The sequence below is a fragment of the Nansenia antarctica genome (assembly GCF_963989245.1).
Source record: "Nansenia antarctica genome assembly, chromosome: 4".
NCBI classification, from domain to species: domain Eukaryota; kingdom Metazoa; phylum Chordata; class Actinopteri; order Argentiniformes; family Microstomatidae; genus Nansenia; species Nansenia antarctica.
In genome coordinates this window covers 65743552-65767852 of record NC_137689.1, presented here as the reverse complement: position 1 = coordinate 65767852, position 24301 = coordinate 65743552, and the positions used below count along the sequence as shown (strand labels likewise).

The 24301-nt window shown below is 41.2% G+C and overlaps 1 protein-coding gene across 1 annotated transcript in view; it reads left to right on the top strand.

Moving 5' to 3' along the window:
- Positions 1–355: 355 nt before the first annotated feature.
- The window catches only part of ccbe1 (collagen and calcium binding EGF domains 1), a gene marked incomplete at both ends in the record, with an annotated part of 33092 nt that continues 9146 nt past the window's right edge, over positions 356–24301 (top strand). Inside the window, 5 exons of the mRNA XM_080529616.1 lie at positions 356–462; positions 623–703; positions 22259–22311; positions 23149–23280; positions 23882–24025. Of these exons, the coding sequence (XP_080385742.1) occupies positions 356–462; positions 623–703; positions 22259–22311; positions 23149–23280; positions 23882–24025 (517 nt within the window). The remainder of the gene's footprint in view (positions 463–622; positions 704–22258; positions 22312–23148; positions 23281–23881; positions 24026–24301) is intronic.

Here is a 24301-nt window from a genome sequence, read left to right as displayed (position 1 = left end):
CCAGGTTTGTCGGTAGCCCAGGGCTGGCTCCTCACAGCTCGGCAAAAGTTTCAACTTGCACGCTTCACGAGTGAGTGGTGTGATAAGAAAGTGTGGGAGTATAGTTGAATGCAGAAACATCACCTATTAGGCAATAATATGCGCAATTATGAATGTGAAAGAAAGCAAAGATTCAGGCACACATCTTTGGTCGGCGGTGGGAGGGACCGCAGAGCCTGTCCGCAGTTGGGATACTAAGTTAAGGCAACAGAACTAACTGTCCAATCACTTCACGTCTCCCATCCTCGGGTCCTGTAAGCCTTCTTGTCGGATCCAGGGATACTACAGGTGTTTGGAGGCGACTGGATCTGAGGCGATGAACTCTAAAGGCAGAGGAACTCCTCTCATGATAGCTGTGATATTCATGTTCTTCTCCCGAGGTTTGCTTTGGACTTACAGAGAAGATCAAGATGACACAGACAGGTACGTGCGCTGTTATTATTATTGATTGATTTTGATTGATTGATTGACCTGACGCACGCCGCTGTACTGCTGTGGACACAAAGCATCAGGCGGACTGGTTGGGCGATAGATTATTGCCATTCATAATTAATATGTCAGGCCTAATGTCATTCTTTTTCAGTGAAACCTGTTCTGAAAATAAGATTGCAACAACTAAATACCCTTGCTTAAAATCAACTGGAGAAGTGACGACGTGCTACAGGTAGGTTGATTTCCCTTTTAGATATAGTCGGACGGACTCATTGCAATATGATGTGTAGGAAATTAGGTTATCATATCACAGTTCTATTAATATTGTCCAAGTTTAAGACAGATGCATGCATTATTATTATTCTGATGTACCATGGTTTTTCATAAACCTTGAGCAGAAACCAAGCGGTAATTTCTGAATAGGCTATACAAAATAAAAAATAAAGATTAAAAATGACCAACTATAGACAATAAAAAAAAATAAAAAAAAAAAAGACCAACTATAAATGGATCAAACATATTCATTAACACAAAAGTTGAAACACTGTCCATCATTTTGATTTGATTGAGTTCAGAGTCAATTGTGTGCAATTTGACCTGAACCCTCTTTCAACAAAGCAACATGTTTAAATCCAATGAAATTCAAACATGGTAATAGGCACACCAAGTTGTTGATAGCAAAGGAGGCTGGTTGAGGTAGAAATCAGAGGACGGACCTATTCCAGCCTATGCATTACAATGAGCCCGTCCTCTGAGTTCTACCTCCACCAGCCTCCACTGAGATAGCCATGAGGTTTATTGCTCCTCTCTGTGTTTCCTCTCTGACACTAGCATATATATGGCATGTTAGGTAAACACTCTATTGTGTCCTCAAACTCTGTCAGTGACACATACCATTTTTGTTGAAAGTTCAGGGATTAAGGTGTTGGAGCCCTAATCTCACTTAATTGCCACAGCCCAGAGCACAAGTATGCTGAGACCTGAGCAGAACTCAATCTGAGCATGCTCTGACACTTCGTTTGACGGTTATGTCCCACGGCCATCAGATGCGGTGTTTAAATGATTAGGGTGTTTTATGGTTATTGGCTGGAGTGCCCTGTTGTTGGCATCTTGTTTATTTAAAGAAGAAAGACAGGGGTGTTAGGAGGAAGAAAGGAGTCTGCATAGCTCAGGGTGCATTTCAGTCCACCTGCATTGTACAAGTTAACACACGACTGGCTATCAGCAGCTCTCTGTGTTTCTCTGGTGTGGTATCAAAGATTTTGATGAAATCAAATCTTATCATCATGCCAGACATTACCATGGAACTTATCGTCACGGCCAATGTCAATACCATTTTTTTCCTACACCTTTTGAGTAATCACGGATGGAGTCCATACAAGTTATTGTTTGAGATATTGATCAACATTCAACTCTGAATGGATTTCAAATGCTTTCCTTTATTGATGAACAAAGACTTGATCGGGTATCCCAAGTAGCACTTACATGACAGTATAACTGCATAGCAAAATATTGTACAAATGATATCAGATAGATAGATAATAACAAAGGATGCATAATCAGGTCGTAGACCTCACATCACCTTTTGGTTCAAAGCATTAGCAATGCCGACCATAGTATATACCGATATTATCATCTGTTCATACCCTCAGTCCAGTTCCATTATTTTAACATTGTCAAACAGTACCTCTGGCCACCCTATGCCACAGCAGTAATGTGTCACAGTCAGAACAAGAGAACACGCAGCCCTACCGCAAGGCCACGGCCTAACTCTGACCCTGTCTGTCTGGCTGAGAAATGACTAACTCATGTGTACAAGTGCAGGCACATTTTGCCCTTGCTTTTACTGGGTTAGACACCTCCTGTTTTAAGTGGGCAGAGTGCTACTACAACCTGACTGTTTTATACAAAGAGAGCTATTTGCATTTGTTTGGTTTGAGTGACTGTTTGAGGAAACGAAAAGATTAATAAGGTGCTATTATGTTTTATTGGCTTGCTCAATGAAACCCTCCACCACTTATTTTCTGAATGAAAACAGGATGGTAACAACAACAGAAGAAAAAAGGTTCTGAAAAACAGTTTCTGAAAATCACAGCGTGAAGCATGGTCTCTTACAATAACTGTTGAGGATAAACAGTCTATACATGGGAGTTGTTTATTACATTGGGTTGGTTAATTTGCGATTACTTGAGGCAATGATTACATTGACTTGAGTAATTGTATACACTCGCTTAGCTGCTAGCATGCTACACACAGGCTATTTTGGAGAGTTAGAAAGAGCTCAGCCACGCTCAGAGCAACGGAGCATTTCCAGCACTGCAACGGTCACACGTAATTGATATGTGGCGTGTGTAATTGTTGCTTTGTTATTCTTCCAAATATTTCTGGTGGTCTTGAGCGGTTTGTTGTGTGCTCCTCTCCTCCCCCTCTCCTCCTGCTAAGCCCAAGCATTCCAGTGCTAAATCAGTTTACTCTAAAAGGACTAAAGGCCATAAGAATCAGCAACTCAGTGGATATCTTCTCTTCTTTACCCCCCTGTGAGGGAAGACATGCAGCCTTGAACCCAAAAACGTAATTAATCTCTGCAAAACTATTTTAATTAGTCATTCAAACAAATGCAGCACCAATAGTCCTGGAGACAAGTGTCGTCGTTGCCCCCCCCCCCCCCCCCCCCCCCTCTCCATCGACTCACTAGAGATGTTATTTTCCATCTCCTGCAAAGCACAAAGAGTTGCTTTGGTTTAGTTTTGAAAACCCAGTCTTGTACAGAGACTACAGGGAATACATGAAACTGACAGTCTGCAAAGATGTCTTTCTTATAATGAACCCCAGTTGAACAACATGACAATCTTCTTCACCTTGCCAATAGTTATTCATTCATCAGAAAGATTACCTCAGAATTGTTTATTTAACTCAACTCTGGAGGATGACGGCTCTGAGACTTGCCGGTGATCCCATCTCTTGTTTACTTGCAACATTCAGGTCGGCTTTTGAACTGCGATTAGATGTTACTGTACGTGCCTTGAAATAATCTGCCCCCTGAGTGGTAGCATTGTGCACTTCGTTTCCCTCTAAACGTCTGTCAACAAGGAAAAAGGCCTGCGTTTGCTGTTGTGGGGCGTCCATATTGTCATCTCTCCTTTGACTGTGATGATGAAGGATCTTTCTATAGCACAGCCTGAACACTCTCTGTGTTTCTTCCAGATCTATAGTTTGATCCATTGGCTGGGGGGGGATGATTTAACTGTGAATATTCTGCGGAGGAAGGTGGCATTAAAGCATGTCATGCAAGCAATCAAGGGTGTCAATCAAAGTGCTTCTGAAAACCTGAAAGCATTCTTTATTCACTGTTTTCATGTCAAAGGCTTTAAGGTTCATGTTTCTACCAGTCGGTTGAATTAATGTTGGTTGAAAGCATAACAAATCAAGTAATATCTTGAAAAAGAGTGAATTGGAATCAAGCAATATTTCAATGGGATATTGGTGTCACAACAAAGACCAGGCATGTGGTGTTTCCCAAGAAAGCATAGTCTTTTCAAAGCATATAGCATGACGTGTGAAGTTGAAATACTTGCTGTAATTTGCCAAATATCCCATTTTTATTTATATTGGGTGTGTTATATTCTTTGGCATTCTTCAGGCATTTAGGCGTTTCGATTGTCATGAAGCAGAGAGTTGATTACTCTGCCTAAAAAAAGGGGGGAAACTCTTTGTAAAACATTTTTAAGTTTGACAGAAATATTAGGCAATTTACGGTGATTAATATCCGCCACAGTCATCCGCTCCAGGTGTTCTGTATTAGAGGAAACCTTATCATTAGGCAAGCTCTTGATGCATGTAACTGAACATGCTGTCATCTTCCTTGTAAAAGACCAGTCAGAGAAATTCTCCGGAATTGAGCAATAGTATTTCGTGGCAGGCAATCACGAAATACAGTATTCTCAAAACTGGCAATTGTGTAACAGGAAATGTGTATGCTACTTTGTGCACTTGTTTAAACCCCATGGGGCCCAATGGCAGCAAAGTGATAATGAATTTGCTGTACTTTTATTCTATTATAAACAACATTCTCAAGATGAATTCACTTGAGTTTTCTCAATAAGATAAACGGTCTGTAGAAGTTAATGGAATAATGGTTTGATGTATGAATATCCGACTGTTACTCAAGTTACCAAGGAATCTTTTTCTTTTCCAATTCTGGATTCAGCTGCAGCATACCATTTGTAACAAGCATGTTACTGAATCAATACATCTACATGATAAGCTCTTGTTATTTACAGTGGTTCTGAATGTCCTTACTAAGTAAGTATGTGGAAATAGCTTTTGTAAGGCAAAGCCAGCATTTGAATATTTCCCAACAGCTCTTGGGTTGAAACAAGATTTGCTAAAATTAGCCACCAGCAGATGGTTTCTTGGATAATACTGATGAAAATAGATTGCAATAGAAACATTCAAGTAGATTTATAATACCTGGCACACCTTGTTAACACGTTCTTATGGAATGGTTGAGGTTTGTACAGTCGTAATCTAGAATCCCAGTCTTTCTTCTCACCTTGATCGGACAGCTTAGGAAAGTTTGAGGCAGACGTGTGTTAGAGGAGGCCTACCGGTGGAGACCTCTAACGTGCTTGCCACACTCCCAATCAGTCAATAGGCAGCTCAGAACAGAACAGCCAATCATTCGAGGCATTTCACTATATCAATTACGGCTGTATATGTTGTACTTGATAACTTACATTTGAAATGTTATTTGGGGTAGTTCCAACATCCAAATTACAATACCAGGAAAAATCAAACCACTTTAGAAATGTAAACATTTTCAAAAATATATCTTTCTCGAAATGTGAGCTAAGTTGATAAGTTGGCTAACACTGACTAATTTAGGCTTTTAAAGAGTAACGAAAAAGGGAGTTGTTGTTCTCGAAACATCACTTCTGCTGAAAGCCAATCAAAATGTGACCAGCCAGAGCTCTATTCCAACTGAATCAGCAATCAACAATTTCTCTAGACCTAAAAGGAGGCATGAAACAGTGTGATTTGGAGGTATGGCTACACAAGATGAATACAGTCACTGAACTACTAGACCAATATTGTTTGACTGTGGCTTATGTATGACACATGCAGCCCTGAATTATAAGCTGGATGTGCAAATGTCGACAGTCAGTCACTCATTTACAAGACATGACATAGTTCATAATTAAACTAAAACCCTGACCCACCCTTGACTTGGGACTGTGATTTTAGTAGAGTGATGAGACACTTAAAATCCAGCTGTTTTGTTCTGAGAAAGAAAGGACAGCTGCAGCTGTTTTCACTCAATATTGTGAATGGTTTGAAGCCTCTCCTCAATGAGATAGTTGGTGTTGATTTGTTTGATTCAGAGAAATTCATGGATTTGGTTCTCTAATGTGGGTATAGGGCTGGACTCTCAGGGTTCCCCCTGTATTGTTGAGAGGTCATAGGTCAATGACGTAGGCGAGGGAGGTTAGCTGTTGTACAAAGCAAATGATCCCACATGTCACATTTAAACCGTGGTGTTTATAGGAGCTTAGAATGTAGATAGTATTGTCTACTGAAGTTATTAGTATCACTGTTTGTTATTATGCACACTTGTAATCATGGTTATTCTAAGCATTATGAAATACTTGCCTAATTTATCATCACTAGTCAGGGATAAGTTCTTAAACCCTACCTGTCCTCATCAGTGCATGTCGGCAAGGTGCGAAGCCTTTCCAAATCTCCATTTTATGCGTCATTGTATTGTTGTTAACCTCACTAACTCAGAGTAGTCAGACTATCCATTTCAACCAGACTATCCATTTCTGTCTGACGGTGCACCTGTCGGATAGTGCTGATGAGAGAAGGTGCATCAGGTGAACTTCACGAACGACATCAACGGCAGATTCTACCGATGAAAATGGAGGTGGGGATTTCAACCTGATTTGAAGAAAAAAAAAAGATAATTGAATGCACACTGCTCACCTATGAAATGCTGGTATCGAGAACTTCTTCAGCTAACTCCATGTTTTCATTTAGTGCAATGCTTGCACATCGGTTTGTGAACAATAACGGGGGCAGAGGAGGAGGGTCATGGCGGGCAATTCACGTGGAACCTGTACAGCAACAACGTTTCGAGGGGGGGGGGGGGGGGGCTTGCTTACAACTTCCGACAGCATCTTTTTCTCCCAGCATCTGGAAACCAAGATTATATCTTAAAAAAAAATGTATCTCACCTCACCTCACCTCCAGAGATACCATATTGTAATCCCTATGCTAATGTCAACATTTAGCCATTATCTGGAATAAGATATCAGTGGACAAGGTGTTGTAAGATCCTCATTATAGCAGAGTGAGAAGGAATATAAGCAGTGGGTTTATGGGGGGGGCGGGGGGCTGACAACTTCCATGCTTTTCCGCAAAAGGAGTTAAGAAATGGCAGCGAACTTGAGTTATCTTGGCAAGTGTAGGGGAGGACGTGTTGTTAGTGTTTTGAAGACATTCCTCTCTGATGTATGTGCAACACCAGCACCTTGGCTGCATGTTCCTCTGGCATATCTCCACCCCGCTCCTCCTCATGTAGAGAACCTCTCTTTGAATTTCAAGGTTGTTTTAGTTTATACAACTCGCTGGCTATCGAGCCAAGATGTTCCATTCATGATGGATTTACACATAATATTCCAAGCACAACTTTCATTTAGGATGGGTGATCCAGTTAGAGATGTGATTTGCATCTCAGAGTTTACATTAGGCTTAGATAAATCTCTCTTTCACTGGCCTTTTCCAGACATCAGGCACAGTTCTCCCCAAACTAAAATCTTTCCTCCATCTTTCCCCCACTTGGATAAACAAGACCCCTATCCATACAGTGTACATCTCTTCCATGTACATCCCTGAGAGCTCTAACAGTTACAGTATAGGCCTACTATGACCAGCCTCACTCCCGCCAAGAGTGTCCTTCAAGAGGCATTAGAGGAACTACAGAGGCCTAACTAGGATGGGACTTAAATCATCAGAAGTCAATTGTTCAATAACAAGCTTTAGAATGTTTTTCATGTTTTCTGGTTATATGAGACTTTAGAGAGAATTTAGAGTAATGACTGATATCATCATCTGAGATTCATCATAGTCATGAAGCACATAAGGAGACATCATTTATGATGAGGAAAAACAAAGATTGATTTAATTGATTTGATTAGTAATGCATGCTGTGGCTCAAATCCTTACTTTCACATTTTTGGGCTGAAGATTTAATTTCTTTGTATTACAAACAATAATAAATAATGTATGTCATTTCGTTGGATGCTATTCAGTCCTGTGCTGTTCGGTATTATAGAGCATAATTTGATTTGTTTCCATAAAAACCCATTTTGTTTAACCGTATCCATCTGTTTCCATTTGTATGGGCTGTGTAATACAAAACACACGTCTTTCCAGTAAAGACCATGACTTCACAAGTTCAAATACCTTCTGATGGCTTGTGATGTCTTAAGTGGTTTTTATCTCAAGTGCTGCACAGATTGGGAATTGAACTTATTTCCTCAGTTTGATATACCTTAGCATCTATCAAACATTGGGAATTATTTGGGGGACGGACTGATGATGATTGATGTTCTCTCTATTAAGCTCCCCAAATCCTCTCAGACGTGAAATAGATGTAATGGTCCCAGGGACTCCTAATATGCCAATCAAACATATGAAGGAATATGAAGGCTGAAAGTGAGATGTCATTACCAGAAATTAAAGGATTTCATAATGTTAAGCGATTATGAGGAAATCCAGTAGGCTTATCCGTATTTAGCTATCCCTTGTATTGTAACACAGAATATTACATGTTACGTGGGTTGCTTCATGAAAATCACAGTAGGGTAGCTAATGGTACATCACAATGTTGGCAACCTTAAATCATAAATGTCAAGGTTATTGTTTTACTGGTGTATCAATATCTTCCACTAGGGTGTGCTTTGTCGAAGTTATCTTGTCATACTCTATTACGATGCCATTGTAAACTGTTGCAATATACTGTGCATTTTCTAATCTGAATTTCATGTTTGAATGCTTTTTCCAATAAAGTGGGCCTTTTAAATTGACCATACTATACTACCTTGTATAATCTGTAACATGTTCTCAGCTTTTTTGAAAACACATTTTCACATACTTTTAAAAGCCTATCATATTCAGTTCTAGGTTTTAGAGACGATTTGCCTGCATAAATAGTTGCTTTCTGCTCACTCTGCTCTGTTTGTGTATTGGTCCACTTTTTCCCAACCCTGTTGCTGTTTCTCGTCACGGCTTTTACTGTGAACCGTTACGTGGTTATGCTACGGTCATGCTGTGGTTATGTTATGGTTATGCTATGGTTGTGTTGTGTTAGCACATTGGGTGGTAATCTCTAAAGCAGAGGTTGTGTGGCCTGGCCTCCCTGCCCTCGGGCCTCCTGGCTCATGTAGTTTTGAACAACATAAGGTACTCTTGCTAATGTTTTACATTTTAAGCATTTAGCAGACGCTTTTATCCAAAGCAATTTACAATTAGAGATTACAGGGACAGTCTCCCTGGAGTAACTTAGGGCTAAGTGCCTTACTCAAGGGCATAGTGGTGGCGTTCCCAGGTGGAATTTGAACTCATGACCCTCAGTCCAACTCACTATCCACTAGGCCGCCACCTTACCTACAGGAAAGAGTGGTAATGGAGGACCCCACACATCAGTAACCAGGTTGCTAAACTTTTCAGTAACCATGGTTACTAAAACGTTGACGTTAAATGTATTCATTCAGGGGAGTCCCTTTGAGACCAAGGTCTCTATTTCAATTGTGCCTTGATTACAAAATATATACAAATCAATATTATTTCCATCAATATTTTAACAATTTACAATTTACACGGGCAATACAATTTATTTGTGACAGGGTCTGGTGAGTAGGGCAAAGTCATTTTTCAGTTTCTTTTTTTACAGAATATGAAAGTGCAGAATGTAAGCTTTCAAATGATGTGTCATACATACAAATCATTATTATGTATGTATAATTTGTATGTCAATCATCATTATTATTTGAATGTTGGTACACCAACCCAATCAAACAGAAAATCGCTCTGAATCAAAACAGATGCATTTGCTACCATCGCATTGGTAGCTAGCTAGCAGCTAAGAAAAACATTGCTATGAACATCTAACTGCATGTTTAGCACATCACAACATGTTACAACACATAACTACACATAATTAGATGATCACACAGTCCTTGCTTTTGGTATTGTAAGTATTAAGTGATCCTAAAACTGTTGTTTGTTATATTGAGTGGGCTCTTCAACACTTAAACTTTCATAATATACATGTATATATATTTATTTATTTTAATTTCAAGAAGCTTTTTGGTCATTTGCGCAACTTAAGAATTGCCAGCATGCAGACTTTTTCACCAGACCGTGACATATTTGTTGCAGACAACAATCAATTGGAGCTGGATAGCATTATTCATCCTCTGTATCATGTATCATTTCTGTGCATTCTACCCTCCATACTGCACAAAATAACTCCGGATAGACCCTGCCAATTTTCTTTATGCATTTTTCCTAAATAATTGGTACAAAGTCACAAAGACAAAAGGAAAAAACTAAAAAACACAGACAATGCATGGGGCTTTTTCACACTGCCATTTTGCTGTCCGGTGTCATTAGGAGTTCATGATCCTTTTCAACTTGAAATGAATCATTTTCATCGAAACATTCATTAGAATCAGGACAGCATTCAACATCTTGCCTTTGGTGTTCAATAAAGTTATGAAAGTACAGTACTTCACAGTACTGCTCTATTTTTCTTTGCCTAATTGTTATTCGTCTTGGAGGCATTTGAATGTGTTGATTTATTATTCCCATTAGTAAAGAGAAAAAAACGTTAATTCATCAGTCCTAGAGGACAACTAACAAGCCAAAGGAAATGTTCCACACTGCACCATTAAACACAGCCATACCCAATCATTCTCTATTGCAAACAGCTGCCTGTTCAAGATTAATAAAATATTTGGAACCCGCCTTGCATTTAGAGCTTCTTGGCATCACAGACGTTGCCCCAACTATTGTAATCTCACAGGTATGCTTTTAAATTGTAATATTTTGTCAGTCAGTTCCAATTCTGGAAGCTCCATCCAGAATTGGAAGAGCTAGATGGCCCAACTAGATGGCCCAACTCAAGCATGCTATCTTCTCTCCCACACCTTATAGAGGAGAAGTAGACCATTCAGGACTGGAGGTCGTATATGATTGCATTTTATGTGTTCTCGCTAAATCATTCTGAAAAGTTGGTAATATGATATTGAGAACAGCCTAAAGCTATTTACCTTTGTGTGCAGAAAATAGTGAGTGATGTGTTTTTCCATTGTTTTTTATTCTTTTCCAGCTTACACAGACAATCAGAAGTTTTAGCTAAGAAAATATAATGACATCTGCTTTTTTACTGTTGTACTGTAAGACCATTGCCGGACTTCATACTTTAAATATTTTCCTTTAGGTTGAATGATTTTTCTTTTCAAAGACACATTTTCTGCCACCAACTACTGTTGACATAGCTTCACCTTTCAAGAGGTCGATTCCTAAGGGACCAGTTCATAAACCCTACTTTTACGCCTCTCTTTCCACATCGGCTGCCTGTATATACGTATATATATGAATGAGACTGTTTGTATTATAGCATTTGTCATTATACCAATATGTCATCATTGAAACATTAGTTTTCTTTAGTCTGTGATTCAAAAAGATGGTATATCAGCCAAATCACATGGAACATTCCTCCCCTGATATTTTCTTGGACGACCTTCATATTTCTTTCACATTTTCTTATTGTGAATATTACGGGCATTCATAGTACAGCCATAGTTGTTTAAGGGGAATTTTAGCACAGTATCTGGCCTGTAGCCAGGGGTGTATGGTTTGAGTTAGGAGTGGAGGGAGCAGAAGAGGAGATATCTAGATGACATTTCCGTGTTACAAGCCATGGACAGACAGCCGGGCTCCCAGTAATATCCTGGGATGTCAGGCTGGGAGACATCAGGCAGCACACTGCATGTCTTTCTCAATGGTGGTGATGTTGATGATGCTGTATCCAGTAGTGGAGGCTGGTGGAGGTAGAAATCGGGGGACAGGCTCATTGTAATGCATGGAATGGATTTGTATCGATACCAATGGTACTTTAGAAGGGGCATGTTGCTGTACATGTGTTTGATACAATGCAATTCCTCATTCCATTTCATGCATTACAATGAGCCCATCCTCGATATTTACCTCTGCCAGCCTCCACTGATCCAAAGGTTAAGTAGAGAGATGAGAAATAACCAGCGAGTGGGTTGTTTTGCTTCCATTTCTTGGGCATAGATATTTACTGGTAGTTGAAAACAGCCCCTTCTAGATAACACATCACATTGCACATACTGTTTTCCTCCAATTTTAGGTAATTATTGGTGGTGTTTTTAGGGTTTTAGGGTTTAAGAGATGATGTGTGATCTTTAGATGGTGATTTAGAGGGATATGACTCCATTATTGAACCAGGTTCTTCTCATTCTCTTTGGAGGTCTGCGGTTGGCTGATTTCAGATCTTTATCACCAGGATCAACCTCCTCTGAAACTAAGTCCAGCATATGGCAACATCTGAGACCTTTTAGAGAGGCTTAACTAGTCTTAAATTAACCAAACCTCACACATAGAGACCTCACACAAGACCATGAAATTAGGTTATCATCCTTTCAAAGAGTAACAATTGTGGTGAGTTAGTATCTTTACATGTGAGACATATTGATGTATTGTTCCAATTAATGTGCAGTATGGTAGTGATAAACTCTAGATCTCCTGTGATCAGAAGGGATGATACCTCCCAATATCGTGTCTGCGTAGCGTAAATTCCAGATGAATACCAGTTATGCACCCTGACAATTGATGTCATTTGGTAATGTTTGCCAGAGCTTCTCTGAGAATGATAAATGCGTTTAAACAGGGGGAACGAAAACAAATGGGCTTTTGGATTAAATGAAGCAGAGCATTTGCACAAAATTCAATCCAGAAAGTCTATTTGTTTTGGATCCTGGGCCGTATCCTGGGAAATTACACTGAATCCATTTGACTGTCAGGATAAAAGAGTGCTGAGTTCAACTGGTCATTAACATATAGGTAGTCTTAATGTCCCATGTTAAGTGCTCTGATGGGTCTCTCCACTCCATTTCTATGCACGGTGAGGACTAGAGTGGAGGGAAGCAAAATGATTGTTTTGAGTAAAAGAGAGGGCATGTACTGAGCGGTGTTCATCTTTTTCCAGAGGAGGTTGCCGACCTCCCCCCCCCCCCTTCACATACACACACACACACATACACTCTCTCTCTCTGTCTTTCTCTCTCCTCTTCTTCTCTTCTTCTTAATTTTCTTCTTCTTCTTCTCTCTCTCCCTCCCTCCCTCCACCCCTCCCTCCCTCTCTCTCTCTCTCTCTCTCTCTCTCTCTCTCTCTCTCTCTCTCTCTCTCTCTCAGGGTAATACATGCATGAATTCCTGCAGCTGCCATGTAGAGTCTGTTTAATAGTGTCTAATACTGCCCTCCCGGGTGGGTCAGAGAGTCATCAGAACCGGGCTGCACAGTCAGGGAATCAGCAGGGTCCTGGACCGGACCTCTCTCTCTCAGACCGCCTGCTGGGCCGAGGCACACAGAGCAGGGAACAGAGCAGACACACACACATCCTTCTCCCCAGTCTGTCACCGCCACCACAGGGGTAAACTATGAAGGCCTCGTTCGGTTCTGAAAAAACATGGACCTTTTCCATTAAAAAAAGAATTTGCATACAGAGAGGACATCAGGATTTATCCATTCCATATCAAGATGTACTGTAGATTGATCAAACTTTGTAATGTAGTGATACAGGCTTGTTCAGTGCTGTCCTCTAGATGCAGTGTGTGTTGTCTGGCATATACTGTAAGAGTGCAATTCCAGTTAACTATATGCTTAGACTAGATGTACAGAGCAGTGTTTGCCATTAATCATTAGTATTCATTAGTTCTAAGGTATTTATCCTTCCATTGTGAATCACCACAGATAGATTGCAGATTGCGCTGCAGATTGCTGGAACCATGAAATGCCCCCAGTTTTCATGCTAATTTATTCTCTTAAGTGCTTTTGGGTTTTACAGTATGCACAGTCATATTCTGTAATGGCCTCTATCCAGCTGACAGTCTGCCTGTGGTGGAATATCCACTTTCAGTATAATTCACTCTCCACAACAACTAAAAACAATCAACCATAATTGTGTTATAATTACTGCAGATAATGCACCGTCACTGCAGTCAAAGATAGTTGAACTGCTTTAGAATTTCGTGAGTAGCATAATCCGTCTTTCTTAAAAGGTATATCTTAGTAGGCTACAATATACAGTATGTCTGCAATGTCTGCTCTCCTTCCTGTAACCCCACTGAGTAATATTTTTAGCAGGGCAGATGATCCTTCCAATATGCCTTTTTTTTAAGACTAAACATTTGGAAAACAAAAAAGGTATCCAGGCATATTTTGCGAGGTACTGCACTTTGTAATTTATGTCTTCCTGTAAAACTACTCTCCCAAGGCTTTCTGTTTTGGATACAGAACGCAAGTATTTTTCTGACAGTAACAGTTCTCATTTGAAATACTGTGTGTAGTTTTGAGTCTCTAATATCTGCTGCAACTCTTTCTTGATGATGATGATGATGATAATGATGATGATGTTCACTTTATGTTTAAAATAAATGGACACATTTGACATGTTTCTTATTATAGATTCCTAGACACAATGAGATCATCTGCGTGAAATGTCTAAACAGGATTGTAAATCCAAACAATATCCACTGTACCTTAGCTTGTCAAGGGGCCCTTTGAAGAATACTCACTGGTATTGTCATTCTGTATTTATAGTTATACTCGAGAAGAAAGGAGGTTCTTTCCTACACGTATCCCTAAAGTAGATAGTAGGTCATATTTCCTTAGCTACAGTATGTTTATGACTGTGTGATTGACTCATGCACGTATATTACAGTAATATATATTAAACTTCATAAAAGTTGACTGAATTAATGCGTGCACAAAATATTGGTCCTTCAAGTCTTTCCAAGGAGTTCCAGGTCATGTATCGCTTTTGGACACTGTCTTTGTTTACGGGACAATGCTGAGTCATGAAATCGGGAAGGAGTAGAGAGGAAATAAAAAGATGACTTCTCTTTTACTTCCTGTTGATTAATGATGTTTTCCATCCTCTTTTTATCTACTAGAATATGTGACATGCAGTTAAAATAACATACAGATAACATTTGATAGGCCTCGATTAATGTACTAAGATATTGTATTTGAGACCAAGCTGTGAGACCAAAAGCTGAGTCTGTCTTTTTCTCTTTTTTCTCCCTTTTTTCTTTTCTTTTCTTTTTCCTTTTCTTTTTTTTCTTTCACTTCTTTCACTTGATTATAAGACATACAAATATATGGAACAGAGTGGTCCCTTCCCTAGCTCAAAGCAACATACTCCACTTGAATATCCTGGATAATCAGTGTGATTATTTCATCTTAAGTTTGAGAGAGAGTTTTACAGCATCACACATTGGCAGTGGGAGGAAAATATACTTACATCGCAGATTCAATCTAAAGAGAACTAATGTTCCTAGTATAGTGCATTACAGGGGAGGCTGGTTGAGGTAGAAATCGGAGGACAGGCTCATTGGAACGCATAGAATGGAATGATCCGGTATCTACCTCCACCAGCCTCCCCAGGTCCGTTAAAAATCCTGTACTTTATTGCTACTGTGCAGTATGTTATTGATATTGGTTGTTACAGATATGCCACTTTGTTAATTACAATAGATAGAATATCAATACAACAAGCTTTGGAAAGTCTGTTTCGCTGGGCAGGAATCCAATAATCTTATTGTGGGCTCACACACCTATACCCCACTGCTACTCTGAGGTTGAATCAAAATGACCCTGGAAGTCCCTAAATGCATTTTCGACTCTACAGAGAAATAGACTCTTAAATTGAGTCTCCTAAGTCAGTCGCAGGGGGCATTGCTGGGAATAAAGGAAAAGTCAAATCCATCTGGTCCGAGTGCCGAGGAATGTGAGCAATTTGCTCTGCTCAGTCAGCGCTCTTGATCCAGGGAATGTTATCGAGAGCCACTAAGCATTTAAACAGGGAGAATATGTGTGTGTGTGTGTGTGTGTGTGTGTGTTTGTGCATATGCATGTGCATGTGTGAGCATGTATGTGAGAGACAGGCTGTGTGAGTGTGTGTGAGACTGTGTGTGTGAGACTGTGAGTGTGAGACTGTGAGTGTGAGACTGTGTGTGTGAGACTGTGTGTGTGAGACTGTGTGTGTGAGACTGTGTGTGTGAGACTGTGTGTGTGAGACTGTGTGTGTGAGACTGTGTGTGTGAGACTGTGTGTGTGAGAATGTGTGTGTGAGACTGTATGTGTGAGACTGTGAGTGTGAGACGGTGTGTGTGAGACTGTATGTTTGAGACTGTGTGTGTGAGACTGTGAGTGTGAGACTGTGTGTGTGAGACTGTGTGTGTGAGACTGTGAGTGTGAGACTGTGAGTGTGAGACTGTGTGTGTGAGACTGTATGTGTGAGACTGTGAGTGAGACGGTGTGCCAGAGGTTGACTAAATGCAGTGGAACAATCCTCTGAAAGCAATCTGGCCGAAAGGAGGTGTCATTAGAGAGAATCTAATGGGAACTTATTATGGTGGATGTATAAAGTTACCTCGGATGCATATGTCCAAACTCAAGCTTTCAAGAATTTTCCCTGAGATTAGTTCTACCTGTAATAGATGCAAACAAGCTCCTGCTGACCTTTACCACACATTTTGGTCATGTCCTAGCCTAGCAGCTTTCTGGTCCTCCATATTTGAGCTTTACTCAGAGCTTGCAGGTGGTAATCGAACCATGCCATTTTCTGGGAATTTTTGGTGTTATCTCAGGGGAAGAATTGGAAGAATGATCGTCCTCCCTTGTTTGGCAGGTGGATTTGTGATGTCATGTACTTTCTCAAGGTGGAAAAGATGAGATACACATTGCAGGGCTCAGCTGGGAGGTTAAGTGCAGTGTGGCAGCCTTTCATTTCTTACGTGGAACGTCTAACAATGCCTCTTACTTCTTAAAAATGGCTTTGTATTATGTATGAGAAGTACTCTGTGAACTGTTATTTATTATTATTTTTGTTTCTGTTTTTGTTTTGTTTTGTTTTTGCTGTTTTGTCTGTGTGCTTATGTCTGTTGTGTGCTGTAATGTCTCTGAAAACGAAATAAAAAACACATTGAGTAAAGTTACCTGAGGCCGTCATGCAATGATGACGGAAAACATTACCTGTGACGTTCTGTAGCTAAACTGTACGTCAAATTCAAAACTATCTAAACGGTATTGGTTCGAGTACAATTTCCAACAAGAAGGGTGAGACTTTGAAGGGAAATACAGTCCATAAATATGTGTTGTACATTACAATACAGTGTGTGGAATTGTAACGTTGTACCACTGAGTCCAGACAGAGTGAGTCAGGTCTTTGTGCGTGGAATGCAGAGATGTTATTGTGTAGCATTGGCAGGGATGCTATAAAAATAAGCCACCTCAGAGGGGACCTGTACTCCACATGCTGCCGGCCCACAGCTGTCCCTGCCGTATGGGTGACCCACTTTCTTTTAGAACCCTTTAGAACCCTGGAAGGAAGCACGGCATGCTGGGAAAGGACAGGGACCCTTTGGTCACTGAAGGTGACATAAGGTTCAGTGTCCATAGCTGTGGGAGGCGAGATGGGGACATTTGGTGTTACGCTGCTCTGTTCTGTTCTGTTCTAGTCAAGTCTGGTCTGATTTTGGTTTTTGTTCTCTGCTGTCCTGTCCTGTCCTGTCCTGTCCTGGTCTGGTCTGGTCTGGTCCTGCTGGTCTGGTCTTGTCTGTTTTGTCCTGCAGGCCGGCCTGGTCCAGTGTTTGTTTAGGGGAGGTCCCATGAATGTTTATGGGGTAATTAGAGTGCTTATAACTAACCCAGGGTAACTGAGGTCAAGCTAATCTGGGTCTGGATTTCACGGGGCCCCTGTAACACGATATGGATCACTTGAGAAAATGAAATAACTTTTAAATGAAGGAGCGCACAGGTGTCAAAGCAGTCCCAAATTGCCTGTGACTACCCTTGTATCCACACAGTCGGAACAGACTGCGTAGGCTGCAATGTTGTACGGTTGTATGAAATAAAATCTGACAATGTAACCCCTCAGCTAACACACCTGTGTGTGTGTGTGTGTGTGTGTGTGTGTGTGTGTGTGTGTGTGTGTGTGTGTGTGTGCGTGTGTGTGTGTGTGTGTGCGCGATCCATGTGTGTGTGTCTCTGAGTCAGTGACTTCAAGAATTTTAGGATATCTTCTTTCTCCTTTACCATACGGTAATTGATTTTCCCTCATGAATATTGATGCTAATCAAAGCATACTGTAGGTGTTTTGAGAAAGATGTGGATTTCTTTGCTAAAATGCAGGTATATATGCCATGCCACAAATCTCAAAAACAGACATTTGCAATGTTATTGTATATGTTTCTATAGTGTAGAATATAGAAGGATTTATGCCAGCTACGGGGTTTGACTGTTACTGACTCTGATCTCCATGGGGAGCAGTATGGATCAACTGCTTAAGTGATTCGAACAGTGCACAAAAGGGGAGGTGGGATATTAAGTAGCTTTTTGGATTAATCAATGCCAAGTATCGATGCAGACAGTTTGTCAGAACAAAGATTGGCACTCCTGCAAGTCATTTGGAACGCTCTCCGTCATGATCAGTTTCAAAGCTGGCACACTTGAACAATCGGGTCACCCCTCAATACACACAAACACACACATACAACATGCACATACACAAACACACACAACACGCACGCACGCGCACACAAACACACAAACACACACACGCACATCTCACGCTGCGTCTATAAAACATGTATTTGGTTAGCGAAATGGTTATTTCATTGGTTGAGTGCATTGACCTTGGCTAATCAATTGTAAGCTGTGTGTCAATCCCCCAGAGCCCAGGTCAACATCTGGGTTTCTACTTCTCACCACACCATTCTCATTACCATCTTTGTTCAGTGGTTTCAGTGCTGCCCAACGACCTCCTTTCATGTTCAAATATGACCTCATTGTTTTAATAAAACATACAATTGAATTGAATATGTAAGATAAAGCCATTTTGTTTTAATGTCAGTTACCATGCATTCTCAATGTCCACACATAGGAGAGATCTGGTCTCTGTTGATGTTCATTGTGTTGGTTTGCTTTGTTTGGGTATCCCATAATGCAACATTATTCTTACAAGTGACCGAATATGAGTAGATATGATGGTTTGGATGGGTACTATCGAGAGTGGAGTCCGAAGTCTATGAATGACTTCTTCGAAAGTTTTGAGATTATTTCTTCGAAAATGAATCTCCAAAACATATCCAGTTTCCAGAAACATGGGGACTCTTTCATCTAATTCGGGTTACTGTCATGATGTATTTGTTTTTATAAGAACATTTTAAAGGATGATTATTTTCATAAGATCACTATTTGCTGTTTACTCTCTAGGGGATGTTATGTTGAGATTCAATAGTGGGTCAGTAACAGTGGAATGCTTCCTCAGGGAAACTTTCTCAGGGTGTCCTACTGTCCTTATAGCAACGGCCATTATCCCATGTCATGAATTAACCGTTCCCAACACTGTGGAAAATAAGAGATTGTGTGTGTGTGTGTGTGTGTGTGTGTGTGTGTGTGTGTGTGTGTATGTGTGTATGTGTGTGTGTGTGTGTGTGTGTGTGTGTGTGTGTGTGTGGGTGGCTGTGCTTGTGTGTGTGTGTGTGTGTGTGTGTGTGTGTGTGTGTGTGTGTGTGTGTGTGGCCATCGGAGGGCCGTGTGTCCTGTGTGTGCACTTGTGTATCCGAACAGACGCTGAGAGAATCCGAGATTTTCCAGGCATGACGGAGATTTGTGATTCCCCACGCCACCCTCCCTGAGCAGAGCCTCACTCTCCTCAGCCCCCCACCCCCCTACCCCCCTCTCTCTGAGGAGAGAGGGGAGTAGGGCATGACGGAGATTTGTTGAGTCCCCTTCTCTCCTGAGAGCTCCTTAACGCCGGGACCCTAACGCGGACGTCATCCTCAGTAGCATGTGTGCATTTCATTTCGGTGCCCATGTTAACGGGTTAGAGTAGCCACACAGCCCATGTTAACAGGTTAGAGCAGCCACACAGCCCATGTTAACAGGTTAGAGCAGCCACACAGCCCATGTTAACAGGTTAGAGCAGCCACACAGCCCATGTTAACGGCCCATGTTAATAGCCACACAGTGCGTGTGAGACGCCTCAAGCATGTCTTCTGCGTGCCGCGAGCGTGAAAATGATCTGTTGATAGTTATATTGACATCATACTAGCAACATTCACACTTGGGTCTACAGTGTATACATACACCTTTACAGCCAGTCAGCCAGCCAGCCTCCCCACCTCCCCTCCCAGAGCTGGATGGCCTCCCAAGTAGGGGGAACTGTTCAGCCACTAAATTAGATGCAGTCACAGGGGCTGTTAGTGGTGAGTAGTGGTAGAGACTTACAATCAGATTGTTGCCGGTTGGAATCCCCCATGGTGGCAAGGTGAAGTGCTGTGAGGGAGGTCATTATTAGCCCCTTATTATCTACTTGAGTCAGTCAATATCAGGCTGCATGAGTGTCAGTGGAGGTTGGTGGAGGTCGAAATTGGAGGGCCTTGTTGTAACACATGGAATTCCATTCAATTTCATTCCTCTTTTGTAAGAGGCCAATCTATAAAAGCAAAAATATTATAACCGAAAGGGAAAATAGGGACAAACAGTAAAACGTACAAAATATTACGCTGATGTGTTGATACAACTTGCTTCCTATGAATTATGAGTGTTTTAGTAGATTTAGATTCCAATGGCACAACATTGTTCAAGCCGTGTTTCAAAGGTTCTCACAGACTATTGAATTCACGCATAAAAAAAGATAGGTGAGGGAGCTCCCATTATGTGTTATGTGGGAGTTAGCATTGGAAACATATGCCTGGCTGTGTGAATGATTGTGTGTGTGTGTGTGTGTGTGTGTGTGTGTGTGTGTGTGTGTGTGTGTGTGTGTGTGTGTGTGTGTGCGTGTGTGTGCTTGTGTGTGCGGTACGTGCGTGCGTGTATGTGTGTGTGCGTGTGTGTGTGTGTGTGTGTGTGTGTGTGGATGATTGTGTGTTTGCGCGTGTGCGTGTGCGTGCATGCGTGTGTGCGTGCGTGTAGTCAGAGCAGAGGGTTTGATACTGCAGTCAAGCTGCTCTGCTCTGAGCTGGCTACATGGTGATTCAGACTGCTAAGTGCTAACATGTAGTATATCAAAGGAGCAGTCTGAACAGCAGTGCCATCTATAGACCACACAGCATGAGGCGTGGGCGCTGGGAAAGAGGCACTCAAATTGCCAGGCTCCTGGGATTGCCCTCACCACACCTGAACGAAGAAAAGCTATAAACCATGTGAAAGCTGTAAACTGTTTTTGCTTTTTAGTACCACTAAACTGTGAGTTATTAGATGTAATGTGATTGGGACTTGGTGGTGGTGCAAAAAGATATAAAGCATATGGTAACACTTTAGCTACATTTCATAGGTATGCCTTTAGATTCTGTAATAATAACACATGGTTAGTCTTGTCATAACTTAAGTACTCGATAGCACCTTTGTAATGTCTTATATCATAAGGATCCTGAGTCGTGATCTGCCACGTTAGCCAATATAAGGGCTCACACAGGCTTAAAATGGATTACACATACACATGCACACAAACACAGACACACATGCACGCATGCATGCACACACACACACACACACACACACACACACACACACACACACACACCAGCCCTTGTTGGAGATATAGAGCAGGTCTCAGTAGCATGACATATCTCTGTGTGTGTGTTGGCATTGGCTGACAGACTCCCCCAGAGGGAGCGGAGGTGATGAGAGAACACTGTCTTACTCTGAAAAACCTTGATACTGTCACACTGCCTTCCCCACTGCATCCTCTGGATGGAATTCTGTATCAAGGTAACCATCTAGTGAGGGGAAAAGATTATTCTTATGCTCAGACTCAAGTCATTATGACAAAAGTGCTAGGGAATTATTCAGATGGTCTTACAATATGGTGGTGCAACCACTGAACACAAATAATTCGATGCAGTTACTTTACTTAAAGAAAACAACTAACTTAATCTCTCCAGACAGTGTGGTAATTTTACAACCAATGTGTACTGGTGTAGATGGTGTTCCAATGAAATACTTGTGTATTTTACTGAGAGTGTTCCGGTAATTGCCAAGTTTCTGAATGTCGTAGTGGAGAATCATTGTTAGATCCTCACTGCAAAGTGGAGAAGAGCCAAAACGTTCACCACAGTGGTTCAGTTGGGATTTACGGCAGATAGTAATTCAATGGTTTATACCTCTGATGTGAGCAAACGAGCCACAACAGGCCAGAGAAAGCACTGAAAAAGAACTGAAGTCTGGCATCCACAGCTGTCTGGCCCATGCTTATTGTGGAGATGGTTATCACATTATCATAGATAATCACAAAAGCAGCAACAGAGCAAGCTCGCATAAGGAATTCACTAGCGAAATGTAAACTTTATTTATGGCCGTAAGTGTGCCCTCAATTTGACCACAACAACATTCAAATTCAAAAAGGCCTTTTAAAAATATAAATTGTGCCTTTTATGCTCCTTTTGAAATATTTGTTTTATTTTTCAGGAAGACATGTTGTGAGGGATTTAAATTTGTGCTGGGTCAGTGTATCCCTGAAGGTAAGGACATTTCTCGAGATGTTTGGATGTCTTTCTTGTGTATTCACTCAGATACTTTTGGAAACCCTCTCTCTGTCTCCCATAGGTTAGCTTAACCCCATAAAACATTTAAATGATTTGCGGTTATTTTAACCTTTCTCAAAAATGGCAAGAAAGCCTGCCAGGTTCTCAAGCAACTCCAAACTATTTGATTACTGTGGGATTTCTACTCTACAAATTGCCATGCAGTTTTCAAGCCAAATATTCACTAAATGCCCATTGGCAAGAATTTACCAACCTTATATTCAAGGCTCTTATTCAAGCATAACACATAATAAAGCATAATATGATCAGATTATGACAAGCATCATTAATCTCAATCAGTACAAACTGTGATTATCATGTGTATGAATCTGTGTTTGTGTAGACTAAGACACGTGTCTCTGTGTTTGTGTAGACTGTGATGTGTGTCTCTGTGTCTGTGTTTGTGTAGACTATGTGTATGACATGTGTCTGTGTTTGTGTAGACTAAGACACGTGTCTCTGTGTTTGTGTAGACTCACTGTGATAGTCTGTCTCTGTGTCTGTGTTTGTGTAGACTGTGTGTATGACATGTGTCTGTGTTTGTGTAGACTGTGAGTATGACGTGTGTCCGTGTTTGTGTACACTATGACGTGTGTCTGTGTTTGTGTAGACTGTGAGTATGACGTGTGTCTGTGTTTGTGTAGACTATGATGTGTGTCTGTGTATGTGTAGACTATGAGTATGACATGTGTCTGTGTTTGTGTAGACTATGAGTATGACATGTGTCTGTGTTTGTGTAGACTATGACTATGACGTGTGTCTGTGTTTGTGTAGACTATGACATCTGTGCTGGCGCCCCCTGTGAGCAGCAGTGCACAGACCACTTCGGCCGTGTCGTGTGCACCTGTTACCCGGGTTACCGCTACGATCGGGAACGGCACAGGAACCGAAGACCGTACTGCCTAGGTGAGACCTGGTGCTGGTACCACATCCTGAATAGACACACGATTCCTTGTCTAAAACCCAGTTGTGTGATGCTACCAGCCAAAGGAAAGGACATTTATCCACAAAACATTCTGTTTTTCTTCACAGTTTTATACGTTTGAACCAAGCAATAATGATTCATCCATAGAAATACAGTACAATGAAATTATATTTCTTTACTAAAAGGTGTACCCATGAGCGTACCAGCCAAATTGCCTTTGTCTGACTAGAACTACAGTATGTCTGCTCTATAAATTCTATTTCTATTTCATCAATGTGAAATGTGTGAACAGGCTTCTTTAAGATGAAGGAAACACCTCCAGTGTTTTTAGAAAGAACCCTCTTCTTCTAAATTCTTTTTAATGATGGGGTTCGGTTTGAACTCTCTTTTTGTGTCAGGATTGGTTGTTATTTCAGCAGGATTAGGGGTATTGGCAGGCAGTATAAAGTTGTAGTTCATTTCAAATGGCTCATCTCACGAGAGCTCGCGGAGTACAATAAGTGAAACAAGCACGTCTTTGTGTTTTCTTTCTTTCTTTCTCTCTTTCTCTTTCTCACACCACACACGCTCTCCGTCGTGTAGACGTCGACGAATGTGCCAACAAAAACGTGACCGTGTGCTCCCAGATCTGCCTCAACTCTGTGGGGAGTTACAGGTGCGAGTGTGAGAAAGGCTTCTACCTGGAGGAGGACGGGAAAACCTGTACCAAAGGGGACAGAGGCGAGGGTGGGTATCGTCTGCTGAAATGTTCCTGTGTCCTCACATATTGTCGCATCGTGATAATGTCGTTAGACTGGCCCTCACTGACTTTTATGATAACAGCAACAACAACAGCAACAAAAAGGTTAAACTCCATTACAATGCATTTGCTAATTGCAAAGTAGCAATTGGACAATATAAGGGTGAGAGAGGTAGGGGTGGTTATTGGTTGATGACAATACAATACGCATTTTATTCCTATTGCAGCAGGCCCATCTGATTGTGATTGTGACTCGTGTGCTG